General features: G+C 43.7%; 2 protein-coding genes across 2 annotated transcripts in view; one reads left to right on the forward strand and one right to left on the reverse strand.

Moving 5' to 3' along the window:
• Window positions 1-24,182, reverse strand: part of IGF2 (insulin like growth factor 2) — a 960,921-nt gene that overhangs the window by 498,991 nt on the left and 437,748 nt on the right. The gene's annotated exons all lie outside the window — the stretch shown is intronic.
• MRPL23 (mitochondrial ribosomal protein L23) lies at window positions 1,270-18,881 on the forward strand. The gene is made up of 5 exons (XM_063117126.1): window positions 1,270-1,332; window positions 3,404-3,526; window positions 7,160-7,242; window positions 7,747-7,820; window positions 18,106-18,881. The coding sequence occupies exons 1-5, from the start codon at window positions 1,316-1,318 to the stop codon at window positions 18,268-18,270; spliced, it is 462 nt and encodes a 153-aa protein (XP_062973196.1). The 5' UTR covers window positions 1,270-1,315; the 3' UTR covers window positions 18,271-18,881.

The following is a 24,182-nucleotide window of genomic DNA, read 5'->3' on the forward strand; positions in this document are numbered from 1 at the left end:
CACAACCTCTACTTCCTCCTTCTAGTTGAAAAAACTGCCACATGCGGCCAGGAGAATATATCAAATGATCTACAATGGCTTGTCCAATTTCCTTGCTCTGCACCTTTATGTGGGACTGAAAAATGTTCCTACCTCCAGTTTTATTGTGAAAACGCTGAACTGATGATATTCTTCATAAACTTATAAGAATAGACTCACATGCACAATCATAAACTTATAAGAATAGACTCACATACACAATCCAGAGTTTGGTTTGACGGGTTTTGGAGCGGGTGATGTTGCAGAAGTGGTTGCTGCTCGTAGAAGACAATGGAGAAATCAGGGGTTTAGGGTAGCTAAGATTGGGCGGCGTAGTCCCGCCCCAGTTTTAAAACATTCTAAACGAAATGAGACTGCATGCAATTGAGCGACGGCTTTGGGCTGGGAAGGGATCCAAGGGAGCAACTGAACTAGAATGGATTTTTACTAATTTGGGGGCTGAAAAGCCAAATTAGCCGCATCCCCATCTCTAACGTGCAATATTAACAGTGGACTACACCGCAGGGCTGTTGTAACCGACGCTGGCTTTCTCACGCACCTGCTGAAATCCATGGCGATAACCGACTGCCTCGGGATTGGAATTTTAAAATATTTTAAAACTCGGAATAAATCTCAACATTTCCCACATGAAGTAATCCCTGGGCTGGATCTCCAGACGTTGCCGCAACCTTTTGTAGGGGGGCGGGGGGGGGGGAGACGCGGAGCAACCCAATCCCAGCGTCGCCCAAATCCTGGATTTCCCCCATCATTTCCTATGGGCAGCTCTCACTCCCGCCCCAGTGGAGGCTGGTGGCTTCGATTTCGGTGGGGTTGTGCATCCATTCGGGATTTTAGTCAGAACCAGCCAGAACTCTATAGGAGCTGTCCAAGGCGCTGAACCCATTTTGGGGACAGTTTTGAGCACCTTTAGTAGCTCCATTAAGAGTTCTGGCTGGTTCTGAATAAAACCCAGAATGGATTCACAGCCCCACCGAAATTAGAGCTACCAGCCTTCACTGTTCCCGTCCCATTGGGAAGCGGGATGGTGGAAATAGGCCTCTGTTGCTGCAATCCTATACACACTTCCTTGGGTGTAAGCCCCATTAAACCCAGTGGGGCTTACTTCTGAGTAGACATGAATAGGAATCTGCTATAAAGGAACCAGGAAGTGATATCTCCAGGCGAGCGTTATTGTGACCCTACAGTTTCCTATCTCTACGCTCCTCGCCCTTAGCCGGACGTCCGTCTTCTCTTCCGGAAGTGATGAGGGGGGGGTCGGCGGAGCGAGATTGGAGTCATGGCTAGGCGAATTATGTGAGTAGCAGGGAGGAGAGGAGAGGAGAGGAAGCGGTCCCTTACTCTTGCCCCGAATCCCGGTTGCATTTTTAAAATAACAGACACCAGGAGGCCACCGGGGGCTCAAGGCCGCCGTGGCGTGAGACGCATGAAAAGGCACCAGAGGCGGGCGGGAGAGTCTCGAGTTCGGACGACGCCCTCTGGCAATGTCACCAGGCTGCTCCTTCTCTGGAGTTTTGTCTATTGCCATTTCAGTTAAAAAAAAGAGAGAGATGACTTTAAAAATGCGGGTGCAAACTGAGAAAATTACCATGGAAGCTGAACGTTTCAGAAGTGTAAAAGTACGCTGAGGGCGTTTTGTGAGTAGTAGAGACAGTTCTTTATTTTCTGGAGCCCTTATGCCAGAGGCTGTGGTGATGCAGCAAACGGAGGACAAAATACAACATAAACCGCACTTAGAGTAGACCTATGGAAATAAATGGAAGTCTCATTCATTTCAGCGGTTTTGCTCTTAAGAGTTCTCATAGAATAGTAGAGTTGGAAGGGGTCTGCAAGGCCAGCGAGTCCAACCCCCTGCTCATTGCAGGGATATATTGTGTTACCACCTGTTTTCAAATGGATTGCAGAAAAGCATGGAGAAAGTGCAAAACCCTTGTGATTATTTTTGATTTTTTTTCTTTTTGAATAACTGAAAGTTAAATTAGAGCTTTTGGGAGGTTTTGAGGGGAAGGGTTGTTTTTTGATTACCCTGTCCCATGTAACTTCCAAGTTTTATTGTATAATGCTTTATGTGCTTAAGGGACACTAGTTATTAAAGTTGCAAGATGGTCATCCTTGACTTCAGCTAACTGCTCAGTTCCATGTAACAAATAGAATAGAAGCAACCCTGCAAAATCAACAGTCTTGTGGCACATTAAAGACTAACAGACATGAGGATATAAGATTTTGGGAACTACAATCATCTTCATCAGGTGCATGAAATATTGTTCTGAGTTGGGTGATGGTAATTCTGAACAGTGAGGTCAGAAGAAAATGAAATTCAAAAAGTACAGACAAGCAGTGAATTACAGTTCGGCCAGAGGTTCAGTTCTATCTCTTGGGACTTGAATCAGGATATTTATTTCATTTATTAAAACATTTCTATCCCGCCCTATAGTAGTAGGATCTCAGGGTGGTGTACAGATAAAATTATACAACAATATAAAATAATAAATATGCACAGCTAAGAACAAATGAAACCATTAATCAAGCTAAAACCAGTATAGAATTTAAAAGCAGCAAAACCCGATTAAAACAGTTAAAACAACGTGCAAGCTTGGTGAATTAACCATCAAAGGCTTTGTTAAAAAGCCATGTCTTTACCTGGAGCTGGAATGAAGTCAGCGCTGACTCCAGTTGGGCCTCAAAGGGAGGGCATTCCGCAGTTTCGGTGCCACAAAAAATTGCATGACATGCACTCATTAGCTTACTTAATGGCAGGATGTTTGTATTATCAGCAGCAACTGTTTTGTGAATGGCCACTGTTAATATTATTTATTGCATTTCTATACCACCCAATAGCTGGAGTGATTGCCACTGTACCTTCTGCATTTCACTTCCCTCTGATGTCACTGTTTGCAAAATGCCCCCCCCCCCATCCTGGTCAACCATGTGCACACACATGTAATTTAGGTTGATGCTTCATGCATCTGTTGAAGTGGATTGTAGTCTGCAAGATCTTAGGATCCTAAACAAAAGCAAGAATATCATGGTGAAACTTTCCTTCCTCTTGGCCTTTTTTATTCCCCTCTCTTTCGATATGCAATCTTTTTTCCTTAATATACACTTCTTTATACTGCTCCACTTCTCTACCTTACTCCTTGCCTTATACCAATGTGAGCATCTTACGTTGTATTATTCCATTACAAGTCACTGAGGGTAATGAATTATTACATCTTTTAAAGTGTATATAAGGCTAAAGAAGCTGCTTATTTTAAAGAAGGTTTCAAGTTGGATTTTATGCTTCCTGCATAATGGTAATAAATGAGATTAAAATTGTTTTTAGAAGATATCCATTTTTTTCAGAATTATTTATTTCCTTTGCCTACAGTTATCCCCTGTACCAGCTAGGAAATCCTCAAGTAAGGGTTTTCCGGACTGAATACTTCTTGACAATGGTGAGGCCTGGTGTTCCACAGCCAGAAGACACTGTACAATTTCGCATTCCCATGGAGTAAGTACATACAGGGAAGGGAACATCTACTTGTTGGGTTAAAAGACTTTGCTGAAAGGTCATCTGACTTCCCAGGCCCCGTTCAGACAACATGCTAAACCATGCTGCAGAATGCATTGACCTTAATGCATTCCATTAACCATTTTGTGGTTAAGCAGCGTGGTTTAGGGTGTTGTCTGAACCAGACCCCAGAGTGTTGCAGTCAGTCAGTAAGTCCTCTGTGCTATGGGAATCAGAAGGACAAGAAATTGTCTTGAATGTGAGCCCTATTTAGGCATTCTTAATCTGTAACTGTGGAGGACAAATGGGGACAAGCCTTCTGGCCTTGCCCTCCACCCCGACCTCCCTGTGTTGATTGGGAAGCTCTGGAGAGGAATTGTAACCACTCCCCACCCTGCACAATCCATTGGAGGATTATAACCATGTTTAGCTGGATATGGTTATAGCTCCTTTTCAGACCTTCCCTGTCAGCGTGGGAAGATTGGGGTCCAAGCGGCTAGTGCTGGTGTGTGTATGCCTGCCTGTCCTCTGTGGGTACAGATTTGAATGCAGACTCTTCCACAGCATCAAAGGATCCTCTGAGATCACTCTAGTCTCAAATGACTGGCTGTTCTCCGCCATCCCATGTAGTAGTCTGGGAGCATTCTTCTGAAGGAGAAGAAGGCTATTTGGCTACTAGTCCTGGTGGCTAAGTGCAACCTCCAGTATCAGAGGCAGTAAGCCTGTATACACTAGTTGTTGGGGAACATGGGCAGGAGGGTGCTTTTGCACCATGTTCTGCTTGTGGTTCCCTGGTTAACAGCTGGTTGGCCACTGTGTGAACAGAGTGCTGGACTAGATGGACCCTTGGTCTGATCCAGCAGGGCGCTTATGTTCGTATGAGTTACATTTCTCTTAAACTCTGCAGAGGGTTGTCCAGCATGGGGGAGAGATTTGAATATCTCAAAGAGAACCTAGTGGTCTTCTACTGATGCATTACATGCTAGGATGTTCTCTCTTTTTTTGATAAATACTTTGCAGCACCTTTGACTGGTTTTTCTTCATTAAAAAAATAAGGCACTTAGCTAGATCTAGCCATGCTGTTAAGTTTGGGGAGAGCAATAGTACCTTCCCAACTATTTTGAGAGCTAAAAGTAAAATGATGCTAATCTGTGCCCCTCCAGATGTTGCTGGACTCCCAACTTCACTAGCCCCAGTCAGCATGGCCAGGAATGATGGGAGTTGTAGTCCAGCAACTTCTGGAGGGACACAGGTTCCCCACCCCTTCAGTAAATCATGGAGGTTTCAAAATTACAGGGATTGGAAGCAGTCCTGATTCTTATAATTGTGGTAGGACTACAGAGCTGGAGGGCAGCACACTCTGGCCTTAGTGGAAGGCTGCACCCGCTGGCAGTGAAGAACATTCCTGCAAGGTGGGCAAGTCCAGCTTGGCCCTCCTCCATAATCACAGAAGGAGCAATTGCAGGGAGCTTACTTCCCTTCTAAAAGCAACCCTTGGCTTCAACTGCCAGTTGCTTTGGGACAGAGAAACTCTGACAACACCCCCCCCCCATCCATTTGTCAGTCAAACAAGGGCTGCTGAGTTGTATGTGTGGTTTGTGTGTGTCTGTGTATTACTATAATCTGTCGTACGGTAGTGATGCATAATATTGTAAGCTGCCTTGGATGGATGTCTATCCTGAAAAGCAGGCTATAAATAATTGTCATAAATAAAAGATAAAAATCTCAGGAAAATGAGTTAAGATTTGCTTGGATTCTAGGGGGCGTGGAGGAGAATGAGAAAGAACTGTGTCAATGCAGATATTTTGGCAGAACCCAAGTACGGTTCCACTGTTTCACTTACAGCTCTCTGCATTTATGCTTTTCACTCACTGGAGGGCTTCGCGAGTTTCTATTGGCTGTTAAAAAGTCTAGGATTGAAGGCTGTTTCATACTGGACAACACTGGGATTGGGTGCCATTGTTTTGAGTCTTACACTGGGATCCTAACCATGTTTTCTTGGAAGTAAGATACTGATTTGAATAGAGCTCACTTCACAGTTAAATGTGTTTCAGGACAGCCTTAACAAATGGTGAATTAACAGGGTCATGAGATTTAGGCAGGATCTACAGTCCATATACCATTTTCAAACCGCTTTCCTAGTGCTGCGAGGTGTCGATCTGGCCCTTGTTCTACAGGTCACTAGCCTGTTTTTGGAGTTCCAGTAGCTGCTGGCCAATGAGAGTAGTATGTTTAAAGTAAATGTCCCTCAGTGCCAGGACTGTTCCTAGCCTATGGGAATGTATGTGGCTGAAGCTGATGCTCTGAAGTCGTGTTCTAGCAGATGTCCTCGACTTACTACAAGAACTGCTGACAATTTCTGAATCCTGTTATGTTTGGAATGACTTCTCTGGCAGTGGTTGCTGCTGTTAATTTCTACCCCAACTTTCTACGGCAGTATTCAAGGTGGCAGAAAATCATAACATAAGCAAAACAATATCATAGTTCGACTTGATATCTGACAATATCAATTCAGATTATACCAGATTGTTAAAACAAAGTGTTTCCGAACAGACTGAAATGACAGGAATGGCAGTTAAATCCTGATTAATAAACATGGTTCTAAAATGGTCCACTAAAGTTCAGTTGTCTTTTCTTTCTGTCTAAAAGCAGGAGAAACGGGGCCAGGCTCACCACAGTTGAAAAGGCCCTTTCGTGGGTTCATGCCCACTATACCTCTGACGTGGAGGGACCAGGTGGAAGGCTTCCAAATTAGAATGAAAGTTACTGCAAGGCATTATTTATGCCTTTTCTGCAAGGCTTTATTTATGCCCCATAGCAGAAGCTCTCTGGGCGGTTTACATTGTGAGGGTGGGACAGGCAGGCAATTATTGAGCTGTTCTGGCATCAGGTAGGTTAGGGCTCTATAGATGAAACCATCACCTTGAACTGAGCCCAGAAGCAATTGGTAATCAGTGAAGCAGGTTGCAGGCATGAGCAATTTGTGTCCCTCCAGATGTTTTGGATTACAATGCCTAGCATCAGTCACCATTAGCTATGCTGGCTAGGGCTGATAGGAATTATAGGCCAAAACCTCTGGAGGGCCACAAGTTCCCCCCCTCCCTTGGGTAAGAGATTACTGTGATGTGGTCTAATGGAGTGGCTCCAGGCAGAACCCTGGCAGCGGCATTCTGAACCAATTGAAGTGTTCAGACTGTTTTCAAGGGCAACTCAATGTAGAGTGCATTGCAGTCATCCAGGCTGGAGGTAACAAGAACATGTATGACTGAAGCCAGGTCTGGTTTCTCCAGGAACGGGCACGGTTGCTGTATAAGACCAAGTGGATAAAAGGCAGCCCTGCCCCCTGAGAATTCAGGAGCAGCAGCAGGGCTGACCTCAAAGACTGATTGCTTTAGGGAAGTGCCTCTCTCCCCCCCCCCCCAATTCAGAACAGGCTGAACAGCCTCCTGGTATGATTGGTAATACCTCTTCCTTGTCTAGATTACCTTTCAGTTTTGTTTGTTGCCAGTTATAATAATAAAACAATCCTGGCCTAAATAAAGTACTATGTTTCCTTCACAGGCATGGTTATATGTGAAATTAAGCCATTGACAGTGTTTTTGTGTTTTAATTGCTTGCTTGCATTTGGTGCAGGATGACAAGAGTGGAATTGAAGGATTACCTTGAAAACATATACAATGTGCCTGTGGCTGCTATAAGAACCAGGATACAACATGGTGAGCCTTATGTCTTCCTCTAGAGCACCCTTCAAATGTTTTTCAACAAAAGTCTCAGGCTATATTTTTCTTTCTCCTAAATCCCTAGTATTTGGAGAGGCAATACCTGGCTATTGATTAGAAGGGCCCTACACAATAAGATAAACAAGACAAAGATAGAAGGTCAAGGGATAAGAAATTAGCCACTGCGGCTTAAAGAAGCTATTGTGGCTTGTTTGAGTTGGCGCCATTAGCCCAGTTACCCATCTAGGCATGGCTTGTCATATCATCTGAACCTGGATGGCATGGCCTGTTTAAGGGGAAACAACCCTCAAATAACTCAGCAGGCTAGAATGGGTTGTTTGATTATGCAAACCAGGTCATTGTGTGGTGCTTTAGCTAAGACTTCCAAATGAGTGTGTTTTCTGAAGTTTGTAACTGTCCCTAATTGAAAAGGCATTTCTTCGGGAAGGGAGGAATTGTTAGCTCATGGGAAGTCGAGTCAAACCTTCATCTCCCTAACAGGTTCAATGAAGCGGAGGGACCATAAAAACAGACGCATCAAGAATCCAGATTACAAGGTTGCCTATGTACAGCTGGTGAGTACATTTATTTATTTATTTATTTATTTTGAACATTTATATCCCGCCCTATATCAATAAGATCTCAGGGCGGCGTACAGATAAAAGCATACAGTATAAAAACAATAAATATATACAGCTAAAAACAAATTAAACCATAAACCAAGTTAAAACGATATATAATTTAAAAGCAGTAAATCTATTAAAACAGTTAAAACAATGTGCCTAGTGAATTCAGCCATTAAAAGCTTTGTTAAAAAGCCATGTTTTCACTTGGCGCCTCCAAAGGGAGGGCATTTCACAGTCGGGAAATGCCACAACAGAGAAAGCCGTCTCTCTTGTCCCAACGTAGCGAATGTGTTGTGCTGGTGGGATGCGGAGAAGGGCTCCTCCAACAGATCTCAAGTCTCGGGCAGGCATATATAAGGAGAGGTGCTCCCTCAAATATCGAGGTCCCAAGCCGTTTAGGGCTTTAAACGTCATTACAACACCTTGAATTCCGACCGGAAGCGTATAGGCAGCCAGTGCAGTTCCTTTAAGACCGGTGTTATGTGGTCTCCATAAGATGTACCTGCCAGCAGTCTAGCTGCTGCATTTTGCACTAGCTGCAACTTCCGAGCTGCAAATGCATTAATATCAATAATAATACACTGAACAAAACAAAACAAAATACACAAAAGAACAAAAATATATGCATTTTGACTAAGAAATGACTAAGACATTTCTTTAACCAACTATCCCCTGAGTCTTCTAAATTGTATGGATACACCATATTTTCCCAGTATTTTAGCATCCTAGTCTTTTAGCTCTGCTGTTTTAAATCTGTTGCATTGCTGCTAGGTTTTATTCTGGTTGTACTTTTAAATTATGGTTCTAAGCTTCCACGTTTTACATTTCATGCTGTACCTTGGGGTTTTTAATTTTTGTGAACTGCCCAGAGAGCTTTGGTTATTGAGCAGTATAGAAATGAAATAAATAAATGAGAATATGTTAAAATATTGTCTGGATGGGGCTGTTTTTCCAAGGAGCATTGAAGAGACCTCATTCACCACTGAGGACTAGGTAGGCCTTTGGTTTGATCCAGCAAAGTGCATCTTAGGCTCTTTTAATGAGTATCTGCCGCATGGGCTTATAGGAGCCATCTTGGTGTGATCTGTTGTGGTAGTCTGGATTAAATATTAAAAACTATCAATTTTCTATGTGTGCGCTGGTCAGTAGGGGTGAGAGATGCATCTTTTCTGTATTAGCATACCAAAATGAAAGGACCTGCTAGGATTGCTCTGGAAAAAACCTTGCACTACAAGGTTTAATTAGTTGCACTGTCCTGACTTTCCCACGAGGTACGAGATTTTCTAATGCAGGATTGTCAGCTTCCCCAGAAGATTCCCAGAGTGTCTGCGCCAGCCTTCCCCAAGCTGGTGTACTCCAGATGTGTTGGACCAACTCCCATAATCCCCTATGGCCATGCTGGCTGAGCATTAGGGAGTTGTAGTGCAAAACGTCTGGAGGGCACCAGCTTGGGGAAGGTTGTTCCAGGGGAAGGTTTAACACTGAAACGGTTACTTTTGTCAAAGAATGTCTGCTGCTTCAATGTCTGGGCCTAAACAGTCAAAATCCTAATCAATATAATAATTAATGCCATTTAGGCAAGTCCACAGATTGTTTCTTTTTGCACAGTGTAGTTTCTTGGTGGACTTTTTTAGGTTGCGTATTTACATTTGATTTCCCTCCTTCAGAACCGCAAATTAGTGTTCATTTATTTAATGTATTTTTTCAGAGGGGAGAGACTAGGGCCTGATCTACACCAAGCAGGATATGACGCTTTAAAAATGGTTTGAAAACTGTATATGGAGTGTGTTGTGGGCCCCAACAGTTGTCACTACTGTTACAAACCGTTTTAAAGCAGGAGTGTAGATCCTGCCTGTGTCAGGATTTTACAGTCCCAGAGACTAGGAGGAATTACTGAGAATCTGCTTAAAATACTTTTCTACCCAGTCTAACTTTTGGCTAGCTGGGATAAGGCATGCAAGCTATTGGTGCAGTTGTTGTGCCAACGGAGGAGCTGGGATTGAGACTGGCATGCATTCATCTGTTCCTATGCAGCTCGTAGGCTCAAAATGTTCACCTGCTCTGCTAGCACTGTGTAGGGTTTGGGAGTCTCACCATAGGGGGCTCCTGCTTTTTTGCCAGTAGTTGTCCCACAAACCTTTGAATGGGAGTGTTCTAGAATGAAGTAATTTAATCCTGCTGATAATATTGGTAGCCATTCTCAGTATCTCTTGTAATTTTTTGGTATTCCTGATGGCTAACCAAAATGTATAGTTGTCCCTGACCCAGGACCCAAAAATTAGGCCCTGTCCTGAAATTAGGCTCAGGACAGGGCCTCATTTTTGATGGTGCATTGATCTTCGTAGGTGATCAGAGGTCTTGCTGTTTTGAGTACCTCTGGAGCTCCTATGCATTACTCAGAAATAAACCCATTGAGTCTGATGGGACTTACTCCCAGGTGAGTAGATATAGGATCACACACTTAATTATCTCTCTCTCTTTTTGATTGTAACTACATGTAGTGAACATCTGAGAAGACTAATGGGACATTTCTTATTCTGTCTTAGCTGGCATGGCCTTATCTGCTTAATGTTTCTTGGTTGACCTTGATCTTGTTCTAAAGAATGATTAATTTTTTGGTTGCTCTTTACTGGTAGTCTTTGAACCAATGACTGCATTTTAAAAAAAATCTACTTCTGATGAGCTTTTAATCAGTTGCTAATCCTGTAGGGTGCCTACATTGTTTTTCTAGCTGACCTGTGTGTTATTGAATATTACGTAAAATTAGTATTACAAATGATTTGTGTGGGGGGGGAGAGAGGAGAGCATTGCTAAGACCTGTTTCATTTGACTGGGGATTGCTGCTTTTAGAGCTGATTAATTTGAGATAGTTATTCTAAATCAACAACCTCATCTCAGCTTTCTTTTCATAGGGTAGCCAAGATGTTCTAGCAGCTGCCTTTGGTTTGCTGTGTACTTATTAGGAGTGTGCAGAGCGGATCTTCACCTTGAAATTTGGGCAGAGCTCCATTGAGGTGATTCTCAGCCCTGATTTCTGGAGTGGGTCCCTCTCTCCGCTCTGCAGGGTGGTTTGGTGAAAAACTCCATTTTCAGGGAACCGCTACATTATCCTCAATGGGAATGAACAGAAATGCTTACAGCTCCCTCAGTTTTAAAGATAAACACATGAAAATCGGCAGCATGACAGCTTTTAAAGATGGCTTTAGGCATGCCAAGTTTGGAGCAGATCCCTGCATGCAGTGATTTATAGGGAATTTTTAAAGCCCAAACCCAAATGTCCTCTCAGGCACCTCTTGTGCCTTGATCTGTGTGGCGAGGATGAGGGAAATGAAGCAGCAGGATAAAAGCGCTTAGCATAATAATAAATAAGTAAATATAAATTAATAAATACAACTACAGCAGCACACAACTTGCCCATCCTCAGAGAGGACAGCAGGTTTGCATGACGAGGAGGAGGAGGCACCCCTCCCACTGTCAGTTGGGCACATTGGAACAAGTCGAGTCAAGGCGGCAACAGCTTTCCCGTTGGAGGCTACACGGCTTGGAGGAGGACGATGACGAGGAGGAGCCCAGCCGGCCACTAGGAGTAATAGTTTAACTGACATAAAGCACCTGCCTGACTCAGGTGTAGAAGCTTACTCACTCACGATGCCAGCTCAGCAGCACTTTCACACTGTGGCTGACTTCTATGAGTCCGAGCAAAAACACGCAACCAACCAGCCCTGCTGCACTCCCTCTCTACCCACAGCCAGAACCAGCAGCAGCAGCCAGTGTTTCCCATGGATTGTTATCAAAGTGTGCTTTATTAATTGTGTACTGCTTGTGTGCACTGCACAACCCTAAAACACACAAACATACAAGTAGAAGAAGACACTTGTAACTTTGAATCCAAGTGCTGCTAGGAATGCTCAACTTTGAGGAAGGAGAGCTACAGCACATCAAACCGTTAAGGGGAGATGATGAAGATGATGATATAGTGCAACTCTGCCCTCTCCCTCTCCCCTCTCATGACCAGTCACATGGCCAGTGGGCTGGCTTGAAGGATTTCAGTTGAAATGGCTTCTATTATTGTTGTTGTTGTTGTAGTTGTATTTATTTGTATCCCGCCTTTTGCCCAATACTGGGCCTCAAGACGGCCAAGTATTTTTAAGTTAAAGAACAGAACAGACACATGCACACAGCTACCTTGAATGGACTTAAAAGAATATTTGAAGGAACAATTCAAAGAAAAACCTTTTAAAAAGGATTTCTTCAGTTTTTTGGATGCACACACACTGGGGGTGGAACCTGTGCAACAAACAAAGCATTAAAGACAAATAAAAAACAGGTCCCTTCTCCTCTCTCTTTGCAAAGAAACACAGTTGTCTCTGCAAATAATGCAACAGAAGATCTTGTAGACATATCTCCTAAATTAAATATCTCACTTTGCATCAAATGCTCTCTCATCTCTGCAAACAACGCAACAGAAGATCTCATAGATCTCTCTCTCCTAAATAAATTAAATATCTCACTTTGCAACAAACGCTATCTCATTTTGCTCTCGCTCTCTAACCGAAACAAATGTCACAAGACAGAATCGCGATGAGCGCGGAATCAAGGACACTGTGAGAAAAATGATTGGCATTCCCTCCCCTGAACACTGCAATTGGAGGAGAACACGGTCACGGACAATGCTGTGGCAATTCCTAATTGGTTAGCCACATGTCAATATCAGTTATCAAAACTACCCCACCACATCACCACATGTTCCTTATTGGGAGGATTTCAATTAGTTGCGACACACACACACACAATGGTCGAATAATTTTGGAGATGTTAGAAGCTCCAATTAAGTGCGTCTCTGCTCTGAAATTATTCAATGGGTTTAGAAGCAGCCAATTTCCACTCTGGAAGATTGAATGCTCCACGGATGTTTGCGATTACCCAATAATTCCAGAGCGGAGCACACCACCTAGTACCTATGCTACCATGGTATCCTTTTCACTGAGAGGTAGTCCAGAGTGAAATAGACAAGGAAAGAGTCCTTGGCTCTCTTCAGAGCTTCTTTTCCTTTCCCCTTGTTTCAACCTTTGACTAGTGTAAATAAATCCATGGCTCAAACAAGTCACTGTTTGTTACAAGTTCCAGGTAATCCTGTAAGAAAGTCATCTGCTTTAGAAGGTTTTCATGTTGGCCTCTGTAAAGGGTCAGTAGGTGGCAGTATGATCCTTCCTTGCCTTGCTTTCTTCGCTGGCTGGCATTCTTCTGCATTGGGGAAATATTGTTTTGTCTCAAATGCAGAAGTTACGTTTCCCTACTCTGGAAGTCATCAGCTTCTGCTTTCCTGGCCAACTTATGCAATATAATAGGCACACATTAATCATTGCATTCAAGTGTTGGAAGACGAAATGGCCGATGTGTTAGACATCAGCTAACCCATAGCAGTGTGGGCGAGAGTAGAGAATTGATGGATATGCAACAAGGACCAGGTTGTCTTGAAGATTGAGAGCTTGTTCTTCTCCATCCTAAACTTGGCAAATGAGGCTTGTTTTTTTTTTTCAGCCCAGGTGGTATTTGTCTCCCATTACAAATGACCTCAAATTAGTGCTTGTGGTCAATATCACCTTCCGTGGTTTCAGATTGTTCTTGATGTGCTTTCCCCCCTACTCTTAAAGAGAAAACATTTTGTAACTTTAATTATGGTACAGAACTACTGCTTTCTTTTTATGCTTCAAAAGCTAGGACCAGGTTATTTATCAATATGAAAATAGCTTCTGTGCCTTCAGAGCCTCAGCTGCTCTCTGCCCTGTTCTCACCCACCACCACCCTGTTCCTGTTCCTGGTGTTCAGCTCCAGAGGATCTTTGTGTGCATTTACCATTTGTGCTGATGCCAAATCACTTGCGAGGGCCTGGGAGAGTGTGATCTGGTGACTAGTGTAATCATCTGGTAGCTCTGAACTCAGTTGCCCTTAGGTGGCTCATTTAATCCTGGCACGCATGACTTGTGGCTTCCAGGCCATACATGACATGCCAGCTGTGTTCCTGTTTTTGCAGCCTGCCTATTCTGTTGGAAAGAGTTGTCGCTCATCCAATTACTGCACAGTCAACAATGTTCGCATAATAGAAGGCCTGAGTCCCTTTTTTTTTATTCAGATCCATGTTTCAAAACATCGAGGCTAGATTACTGTACACTTGCATACATGGGGCTGCCCTTGATGGCTGTATGGAAGCTTCAGCTGGTGCAGAACACAGTAGGCCATTTTCTGACGGGTATGGCTAAGAGCACATTAAAGCAGAACTTCCCAAGGCAAAATGACTTATTTGCATCCTAAATGAGATCAGTAACAAAAGCTTGTTGACATTATGTAGAGAAAGATTTTGTCCCATGGATTCCTCCCACCTCCCTGCAACCAAATGGTTGCAAATAATATGACAGTCATTCAGATTTGAATTGCAGTGATGAGTAGAAAAGCCTTTGATACCTCAATGGGCAGGGTCTCTCTGTATGGATAGTTAGCCCTTTCTGGGCAGTTACTCCTCTGGATATAGTTGAAGTTACAAAATGGTTAAGCTACACTAGCTACTGAACATGCACAGTAACTATTTTTCATAAAGCTTTCAGCACTCCAGAACCTGACCAGTGCAAAATTACTGTCTAGTATTGTGGAGGATTTATAAGGCTTTCAGTTCTGAGAGTTCAATGTAATGTCTTGGCTGTTTCAAACTCTATCTGGCTGCCAGCCAAGATCAGCATTTCTCGGCAAAACAAGAGGTGGAAAGAGCCAACTTGTCTGCGTTGAATTTTATTTATTAAAAGGTTCCAGATACGGATTGACTTCTGCTCAATATTTGATTTTGACCAGCCTTGAAATGGGAACTAGGGAGCACTTTCATTGCCGGCTGAAAGGGTATTGTCTCATTCCACTGTCGTGTATGAGCATTCCTCCATGCCCTCTTTCTTAAAACAAACAAATGAGGGGAAAAAGAGGGTGGGAAAATGTGTCGCATTTTGTGGAAACATTTGCTCTGAGTCATTTGCCTTTAGACTCCAGTAATGCAGTGACAAATGCTGAAAACGTAGAAGAAAAAGTGCGAGGACTGGCACCTTGGCTCATCCTTAGAGGCCGTATCCTTGCCCTTTGAGGACAGAAGAGCTGTGTCTGCCATAGACAAGGCCTCCCAGTTCTTGGCTTGGCAGTAAACCCAGCCCCGGAATGTGTAGCAACATCACTCAATGACGACGTTGTACATGCAAGTAGAAGAGGCAGATGGCAACCATGCAAATGTTGCTTGATGACTTTCCAAAGCTGCCCTTGGTGTGTATGCTGGAGTTATTTTTGTTGTTTTAGTGATTTTTTTGGTACAGGTTTCTACCTTGCTTGATCCCTTAGAAGTAAGGTGGACAGCAACCATTTTAAGACGGGGGTTGTGGTGGTGGGGAATCATACAACCAAAATACCCCCAGCCATTAAAAGGCAGTGTGGTTTTCCCTTAAAACAAACAAGTGTTGCATTGCTTCTGGAAAAAGCGCCAGCTTGGATTCAAGTGGCTCTTGAGCAGGGGAGGGATCTAGAGCTGTGGAGCAGTTATCAAAATGTTACTGGGTCTTTCCTAATTGGAATATTAGAGGGGCATTGTCACAAAATGTTTGCAGGCCATGGTGATGCCTTGCAAAGACGGAGTTGGTCTCCTAATTACATAGGGATCACATCTTCTAGGCCAGGCATGTGCAACACGTGACCTGTGGGCCATAGGAAGCCCCACAGTGCACCACCGAATTTGGTGGTGAAATGACAGGGTGAAAAATAAAACTCTGTAGAGATTCCAGAGCACACAAAGACTCTGTTCAGACAACACGCTAAGCCATGGGTAGGCTGCTAACTCTTTTGCTGCAAATGGTTAGTGAGCGTGTTTAAACCATGGTTATGTAGCCACCATGGTTAGGAATGGTTCACACAACATCCTAAGTCATGGGTCGCATGTCACGCTAAGCCATAATGTTTAGCTCAAAATGCTTAACCACCATGGCTTAGTGTGTCGTCAAAGTATCAAATTTACTTTGTTATCAAGCAAAATTTGACCCTCTTAAGTACTCCATAGCCACTTTCTGATGTGTTTTTTGCACAGCTGCCTGGTGTAGCCCATGCGTTTGTGTGTGTGTGTGTGTGTGTGTGTGTGTGTGTGCATGCGCAAAAATTGCGCTTTCTGATGCAGGAAAACAGCTACTACAGCGTTCACATAGAATCACAGTGTTGGAACGGATTAGTGCCAAGATCTCTCATATGGGCAGTAGCCTGAGAAGCAATAGGTCACTTGTTTAAAACACCGGTACATAAAGTGGAAAGCTATAGCTGCACGTCTCTGTGGGCCTTGTTCGCTTGCGCATAAGCCCAAAGTAATTGCACGGGGGACGCTGTTGTTGGCACAAACCTGTTTAGCTTGCAAAGCAAATTTTGATTTGTAGAATGGCAGCAAAACTGCTCATGTTTTCTGAGTTTATGCAGTGTTTCTTTCCAAGCTCTTTAGGGGTGGGCTAGGGCTGTTAAGGTATTTTGGAAAGTCAGTTTCAAAATAGCCCCAGACATTATTTTTATAACACATCTTTCTATGCCATGTTATTGTCTGATCGTTTTATTGTACCGCGTCCTCTACTTGAAGTGAATGGAAAGCTGACAGGGTTGATTTTAACAAGATTGTCAACACTGCATACAATATGGAAAAATAAAGAGATAATGTCAACGGAATAGAATGCCTTCCTTGAATAATAGGTTCCTGCTGTTAAATAAAAGCTAAAAGGTCAGCCGATGATTGTTTTCCAAATGGGAGACGTTGAGTCTGTGGCAACGGCCGAAGTTGGCATTGACTCTCTTCATTAGGGAGAATGATTGTTGTAAATTTTAATGCTGCATTTCAGGAATTACATGAATTTCACAAATCACTTTATTTCGTATTATTATACTGTTTTGCCTAGTATATCATTTTACTTGGTCTGTTGTGCAGTAGACACTGAGGCACTGAATAGCCCTGGTCTAGGCTTTAATGTTCTCTGTCTGTCTCTTTCTCAATTATTGCTGGTCTTAGAGGTAGCAGGCATAGAGTTGAGGAGATCATGGAGGTGTGCTTTAATTCAGAGGTCGGTAGAAAGTAGGTCTCCAGATATTCTGAACTTCCAACTCCCAGCATTCCTGACTATTGACCACTGGCTGGCAGGGGCTTCTGGGAGTTGAAGTCCAAAACATTTGGAGATCTGTCTTCTGCCAACCCCTGCCTTAATCAGCCAATTTCAGTAGTGGTGCTTCTCCTACTTTTTAATAACCTCTTAAAGATGATAAGTACTTATTAGACCACTAAAACTTGCATTTAAATGTACACCTTTCTGGCATATTCCTCACGCTTCTTCTATGTCCAACTGCCCCTTCAACGTCTATTTCTTCCCCGTTTCTAATTCTCCGTGCCCCTCTATCCTTTTTGAAGCCACTAGACAAGCCTGTGTGTGGTCTCCCCTGTTGCATCTGCTTCCCTCCAGTAATTTCAATTGTGTGGAAGTATATTTGTCATCTTAGTAGGATCTTCTCTCTAAGCTAGGGTGGGAGAAAAACATGAGTTGCATCATATTCCGAGGCCACCAAAGAACACCTGCTGAATCCATGCAGTTGCACCACACCTGCTGCAGTTGAGAAATGTAGTTTTGTAAAATATATAGTGCATATTTTTCTCTGCTAAACTGGAAATTCTGGATAGACTGGGCATCTTTTAATTTGACCAGGCTTGCCTGATGACTTGCACCATATTTCATCAGTTACTGTGTTTCCTGCATGGATACCTGTGTCATGGTTGAACCAGGTCTGGAGGTTTGCCTGCCTTTTTTGTAGTATAGAACTTGGGTAGAGATCATGTGGAGTAATGGTTAGAGTGTCTTTCTGTGCCTGGGGAGCCCTGGGTTGAAATCTCCACTTAGCCATGTAGCTCACTGGGGGATCTTGGGCCACTCTCTACCAGCAAGGTTATTAGGACAGAATGTGGGTCATTTAAAGTGTGACTATGGGATGGGGAAAAAGATCCTGAGCTCCTTGAAGGAAGGGTAGGATAAAAATACCTAATACATATTCGGCACCTAATTTTCCTCTGAGTTCTGCTGAGTCTCTAGGAGGTTGGCTGTAGCATTCTGGACCAGCTGAAACTTCCCACAGCTCTCCAAAGAGTGTTGTAGCCACTATTGGAACGTAAGATTAAACATTTGTTTTCTGTCTTTAGGCTGCAGGACAGACTTTTCAGTTTCCGGACTTGTTTCCAGAGAGAGAAGAAACCATTCAGCCTGGCTCTTTTGAAGACATCCAGAATAAATTTATGGAAGATGAGAGACAGAGGCAGAAAGATGACATCAGGCAAGGAGGAGTTCCTGGCTGGTTTGGACTTTGACGGAATCAACCTGCTTTTTCGTTTAGGTAGCTTGCAGGGACTTGAGCCCTTGCATCCAATATTGATTGTCACCTTGTAATGCAATTAGGATGATGGCGCTGTTTTTAAAGCCCTTGCTGGTACCTGTTTTGTATAACAGAAGAGGAACAAAGAATATATACAAAGAAATTGGGAACAACCCTTTCAGTTCCTCTTCATGCTGTTTCGTTCTGTGGAAGGAAATGCTCACCGCGCTATCCATCTGGAGAGGTGCAACCACCCAGGCCACCGTTCTCTTCTCTTCCTGCCCTGAATAGATTATTTGAATGTCATTTCACTGGAGCGTAGAAAGTATGTATAAGGGCTGAGACAGCCAACTATTGCTATGATGAGGGTCATATGAGATGATCTGGCTACTGCTGAACTGTTGGGCATTTTGCGCTGCTATTGGGATGATTCTTTGGATGTGTGGAATTGAGGTCCTCTCCCCATTAATACTGCATTGGGGTATGTTTGGGTGTGTGAGCTGTGCAAAATGTCTTCTTGCTACCTGAAGGGAGGACTCTGATATTTCCAAATATGCATAGACCAATTGAGCTTGGCCCAATAAAAGGCGTTGCCTTGTCTACTTACTTTCTTTGTTGTTCTTGTTTTCATCTGTAGACATTTTATTTGTATTTAGATATTCCTTTTTTAATTCACCCAGTAACCAATGTTCTATGGGCAGACTGCATAACGTTGCCTTTCTGTGTGTGTCCCACTCCCCGGATAGTCAACTAGAGGAACAGAAGGAGGAGGGATTGCTTTTTGCCCTGATCCTTTCTGGAGACATCTTTACCCTTTGTAAACATTCCGGTCTAATTTCCTATTTCCTATTGTACCTTCAAGTTCATGTGTCGGTTTTCAATCAAGACAGCACAATATAAGGAGCCCTCTATGTGGAAGCTTAGTGCTGTTGCTTTTTTTTGGAGGAAATACTAGCTGAAATGTAATGGTCTGTGGTTGGATATCCCCAAGGCCTGTCCTGCTACTTAACCCACCAGTATGTGTTTCAATAAACATGCCCTTTTGCTCTCACTAGTTCTCTTTAATTTAGCAAAGTCTGCACCACTGTTTAGTATGCAACAAAACAAGGAAAAACAGGCCGGCCAAGGCAAACTTAATAGCATGGATATCTCTCTGTTGTTCAGCTCCAGAGCTGCATCGTACGCAGACAAAGGATGGTGCCACGTAGACTTGTCCAGTGTAGTGGGCCCAAGCCCTTTCTGACCATCAAGCCAAGCTAAGTGGGTGTTCTTCCCCTAAAAGCACATGGTTTTCAACTCCAAAACAAAGCACTTTCAGTGTAACACAATTAAGAGGTGGCATAGAATGTACACTAGTATAGAACTATAGAAATTGGAGGGGATGGTTTCCTGTATCCAAGCACTGGAGCCATTGACTCTCACCACCAGCTTTTAATTATAGGATTAATTCATACATTCTCTCCTCCAAAACATACATTTCCTCCTGAACTTAGAAATGGAAGCAATTCATCCATTTTCCTGTTTTACTTCAATTTAGTGTGTGTGTGTATGTGTATGTGTATGTGTGTTTTAATCAGCTTAGATATGAGAAAGGCATGTCCCAACATCTGGTTCTTGCCTGGTTTAAACAGCCGCCAGTAGGGGCATGAGCTCCTCTGCATTTCTTCCTCAGTCCCTTCTCTACATCAGGGCATTTGCCAATGAGAAAGTATGCCTGCCAAGGGGGAATTCAACAGCCCTCAATTGCTGCTGGGCAAACTTAAGGGGAAGCAGTGAACAGGACAACTGTGTATTTTGGCTTCGTTTTTACCATAAGGCAAGGCGGATGGGCTAAATCCGGCCCTCCCAGAATCTCCAGATGGCCCTGTCCCCCACTGCCAGTTGCTTTGTGGTTTAAGGGCTTGTGCACAGTTTTTCCCCATTCTAAAAAGGATGAAATGCATCTCCTAAGGTTTAGTTATTGGCAGTAAGAGCAATAAGCTAAAATATGCAGGTCCCCACCTCTTTTGTCTTTCACCCCGCCCACCACTGGAATGTGGTTCCTGAGAGCTTCTCTGAAATTTAATTCACCCCTTGTATGAAGTGCAAGGCAGTTGAATTTCACCTTCTGAAGAAAACTATCACAAGAAGGAGCCCTTCAGATCTGAAGGTGGTGAGGGATCTAGATTAACCTAATGCTTTCCAGAAGTGTTGGACTGGAATTCCCATCATTCCCAGCCAGCATGGGAATAGTGGGTCTGACACATGTGGAGGTCACCAGGTTGAGGAAAGCTGGTCTAGAAAATGGGCAAAGTGCAGACAAATTAGACCCCAACCAGTTTCCTCTGGCTGTAGACCCATGGATGCCCCATGGTGGAGCCTTGATGGCTGTACTGGGAGATTGTGTCGCCTGGCAGCTGAGCATGGGTTTTATTGACTATTGGTGCTAATATGGCCTCTTGGATAATTCTACACATTTATGAAATGACTCATAATGTCAGCAATTGGTAAGTGCCTGAACATGGCTTCCACTCAATGTGTGTGTGCAGCTAATGATATAAATAAAAACTTCTGCAGGGAATCTCTGATCTGTCCGGATGGCACCATATAGGAAAAGCTGCCTCAACTTAGCTTACGGTTCAGCATTATATAATTAACTAACATCAAAAGTTGCATGTAGAGAGTACAGCCCCAGTCTTGTTCCTTAGAGAAGTCTTTTAAGCATGCTAATTGTGTAACGTCCATTCTTGCTTTTCCTAGCCAGCAGTGTATCAAAAGCTTCAAATAGTGAAGAGCTGTCTGAAATTCAAAGTGGATGATACTTCCTTTACCTTTGGAGATAATTTGATGGGTGACCTGTTATTCTGTTCCCTTTGTGGCACAGTAAATATGGCCCTGGCTTCAAAGGTCAAGGCAGCAGTAAACCACAAGAAATATATATTTAAAAATACAATAGGAGACTTTTGTCTAGCATGGTAGAAATGTTGGGCTTAATTTGCTGGGACCTTTTCCTGTTCAAGGCTCTTTGAAATAATCTGGAGCTGTGCAAGACCTCGTGGAACACCCATTCAATGTGCAAAAGATTAGCTTCCATAACCTATTTTATATAGATGCAAATAGTAGTTTGAGTGTAGAGGAAGCAAGGGATAGAAGTACCAAAATTCCTTACCTGAAAGAGAGTAAGCGCTCATTCATACACCTGCTCACTCGATAACTTAACTGCAGCAGATGTCATTGTGTACACTACAAAGTATAAATGTGCAAGAGATATATAGCACCAGCACAATGAGATCGTATCGATATGACACAAGGTGCAAATATGGCCCTGATGCCCTAGCATGGCTGTGTTGATTGTCCATCCTAAAAATGGGATCAAGTACTGGAAAAGGGTGACCGAAATGATCAAGAGACTGGAATCTCTTCCTTACAAGAAAAGGCTTTTGCAGCCTTCCCCCCACCTGGTGCCCTCCGGGTGTGTTGGTCTGCAACTTCCATCATTCACAGCCAGCGTATTGGCTGGGAATGATGGGAGTTGCAGTCCAACACATCCAGAGGGCACCTAGTTGAGGAAAGTTTGGCTATACATAGAGCATTTGAAGCTTTTTAGTTTAGGGGAAGAGGTGACTGTTGGAGGAAGATGGTAGAGGCTTATGCAGTTATGGATGATAGGGAGAGAGTCTTCCGTCCCTTCTGAAACTGAAACTCATGGGCAGCCCATGAAACGGACCAGGGATAGATTCAGTGCAGATAAAAGGGGCTACCATTTCACATTGTGAAAAGTGGACTGCATTATAATTTGCTACTGCAAGACTTCGGGACTTCCACTATCTCACGTGGCTTTTCACAAAAGGGGTTAGACAAATTTCATGGGAGGATAAGGTCTATCAACTGATCTTCTGCATGGTAGCTAAATGGAACCTCCGTGTTCAGAAGTGGCATACCTTTTAATATTGGTTTCTGGGGACCAAAGATGGGGGAAGAGCTGCCCTGGTAAGCTTTCTGGAGCTATGTCCACCTTGCCTCTGTTTTTGCTTTCTTTGAAGAGGTAATTCAGTTCTTAAGGCGACTTCATTTGAGTATATATCGCTTGAAGTTGCCCTACTACTACTACTACTTGGAAGAGCATTGGATCTTCCTGACTGACACCTTTTCTTTCCCCAACCCCCCTACCCTTGGCCACGACAAATGTTTTTTATTCAAACTTGAAATCAGATCAACTCATAAAACGTTTACGAGGAGACAGCTGTTCCCTTGAGAGGCACTCTAAATAGGACTTTACGCACACCCCTTCTGCTCATTAGCTGCCTTTAACCTCCTCCGCCCCCTGCAACCTCTCCGTTTTCCCCATTTGACAGTCTGACATGTGGCTTGTTGCTTACAGCTCCTAGGAGCTGCTTACTCCCTTCGTGTACAATAACCAAAACAAATATTGCCGTGTGCGTCATGATCTACTTAAGCTCGAAGGTTGATCCAAAACAGAGGGTGATCAGGGAAGATCTTGCCACACAGTAGTTAATGAGGAAAAAGTACTGGATCCACCTACAGCGATTCTTTTTAAAACCAGCATATATGCAGGTTTTCCAAAAAGAGACAAGAGTTGGATTTACAAGGCGATGGCTTACTGTTTGTGATGCATCTGATTTTGCAGAATAGTTGGCCTTCAGTGCTTTGTGTAGCACAGACCTTTTATGGCCACTTTTGTGAAATGTAGTGCCACCTGTGTGCTAGATGCCCTGCATACAGCATGAAGCACTTGCTTGAGGCTTTGAAGATACTAAAGCATATGGATACTAGCCCTGGTAAAGAAAACAAACCGCTGCATTCAGAGGCAGTATGGCACGGATTGCAAGTAATATACAATGACTGGGGGTGTCCACCTCTGAATTTCCCTGGGGCATCTCGTTGGCCACTATTGGAGACTGGACTTAGATCCAGCAAGACAGTCCTTATATTCTATATTAGATGGACAAAATGTACAGTGGGACAGCCTTCAACCACCTGGTACCATCCTGATGTGTTGGACTACAGCTTCCATCATCCCTGTCCGGCAGGGGCTTTGTAGTGGCACCAGGTTGGGGAAAGCTGGTGCAGGACAACCAGAACTGACATATGAGAAGTGAAAATGAGTTATAGGGCACTTGGATACAATGGAAGGTGGAGGGAGGCTATGGTGGGTGAGAATGGCCAGGTTTTGCTTAAGGAGTAGGCCCGGTGGAGAGGTTGTTAAGGAACAGAGGGAACAGGGCCGGTGAATACAGAGTAGAAGATTAGGTTGGTTGTGGTCTTTCCTCACCAGAAGCCATTCCAGCAGGCTGTACTAAGGGAGATGCGAGGACGAAGTGGGGCCATTCCATTAGCCTTGTTGAGAGACTTAATTGCCCCCTTCCCTCTCCGTTCCTTTTTACTTGTGCGTTGCACCTTTTCGGGTTGTAAGCCTGTGGGCATGGACTGCCTTGTTTGCCAGGTTATATGTAAGTGGCTTTAGGAGCCCCTTTGGCTGAGGAGTGGGATAAAAATACTTTAAATAAATAAGGAACAATGGGACAGAATTGTTGGTACAGGAGATCCTCTTCCTTGGATTCTCCCTCCCCACCTCCGATGCATACACCCTTTCTTCAGGGAATCTAAATAGCACCCTGCAGATGGCATACCTGGTCTTGAATTGCGCCTTTAGCTTTTCCTTCCCATTCAGAAGCAGCAGCAAACCCTTAGGTAATTTAAAGCCAGCGTTGGCCTTCAAAGTTGGCCTTCTGCCTCCTTGTCCTCTATACAGTGGACCAGGGAGAGCCAGGGCAATCTTCAGTGCCAGCTGGCCTTGGAGAAGATGCCTGGCATTCTCCGTTCCTGCCTCCCGCAGCAGTGGTCAACTAGTCTTGGGCACCGATCCCAGTGGCTCCTCACTTTGAAAAGCATACTGTAGAGTAGCCA

This window comes from Elgaria multicarinata, chromosome 2 (assembly GCF_023053635.1).
Source record: "Elgaria multicarinata webbii isolate HBS135686 ecotype San Diego chromosome 2, rElgMul1.1.pri, whole genome shotgun sequence".
Taxonomy (NCBI): domain Eukaryota; kingdom Metazoa; phylum Chordata; class Lepidosauria; order Squamata; family Anguidae; genus Elgaria; species Elgaria multicarinata.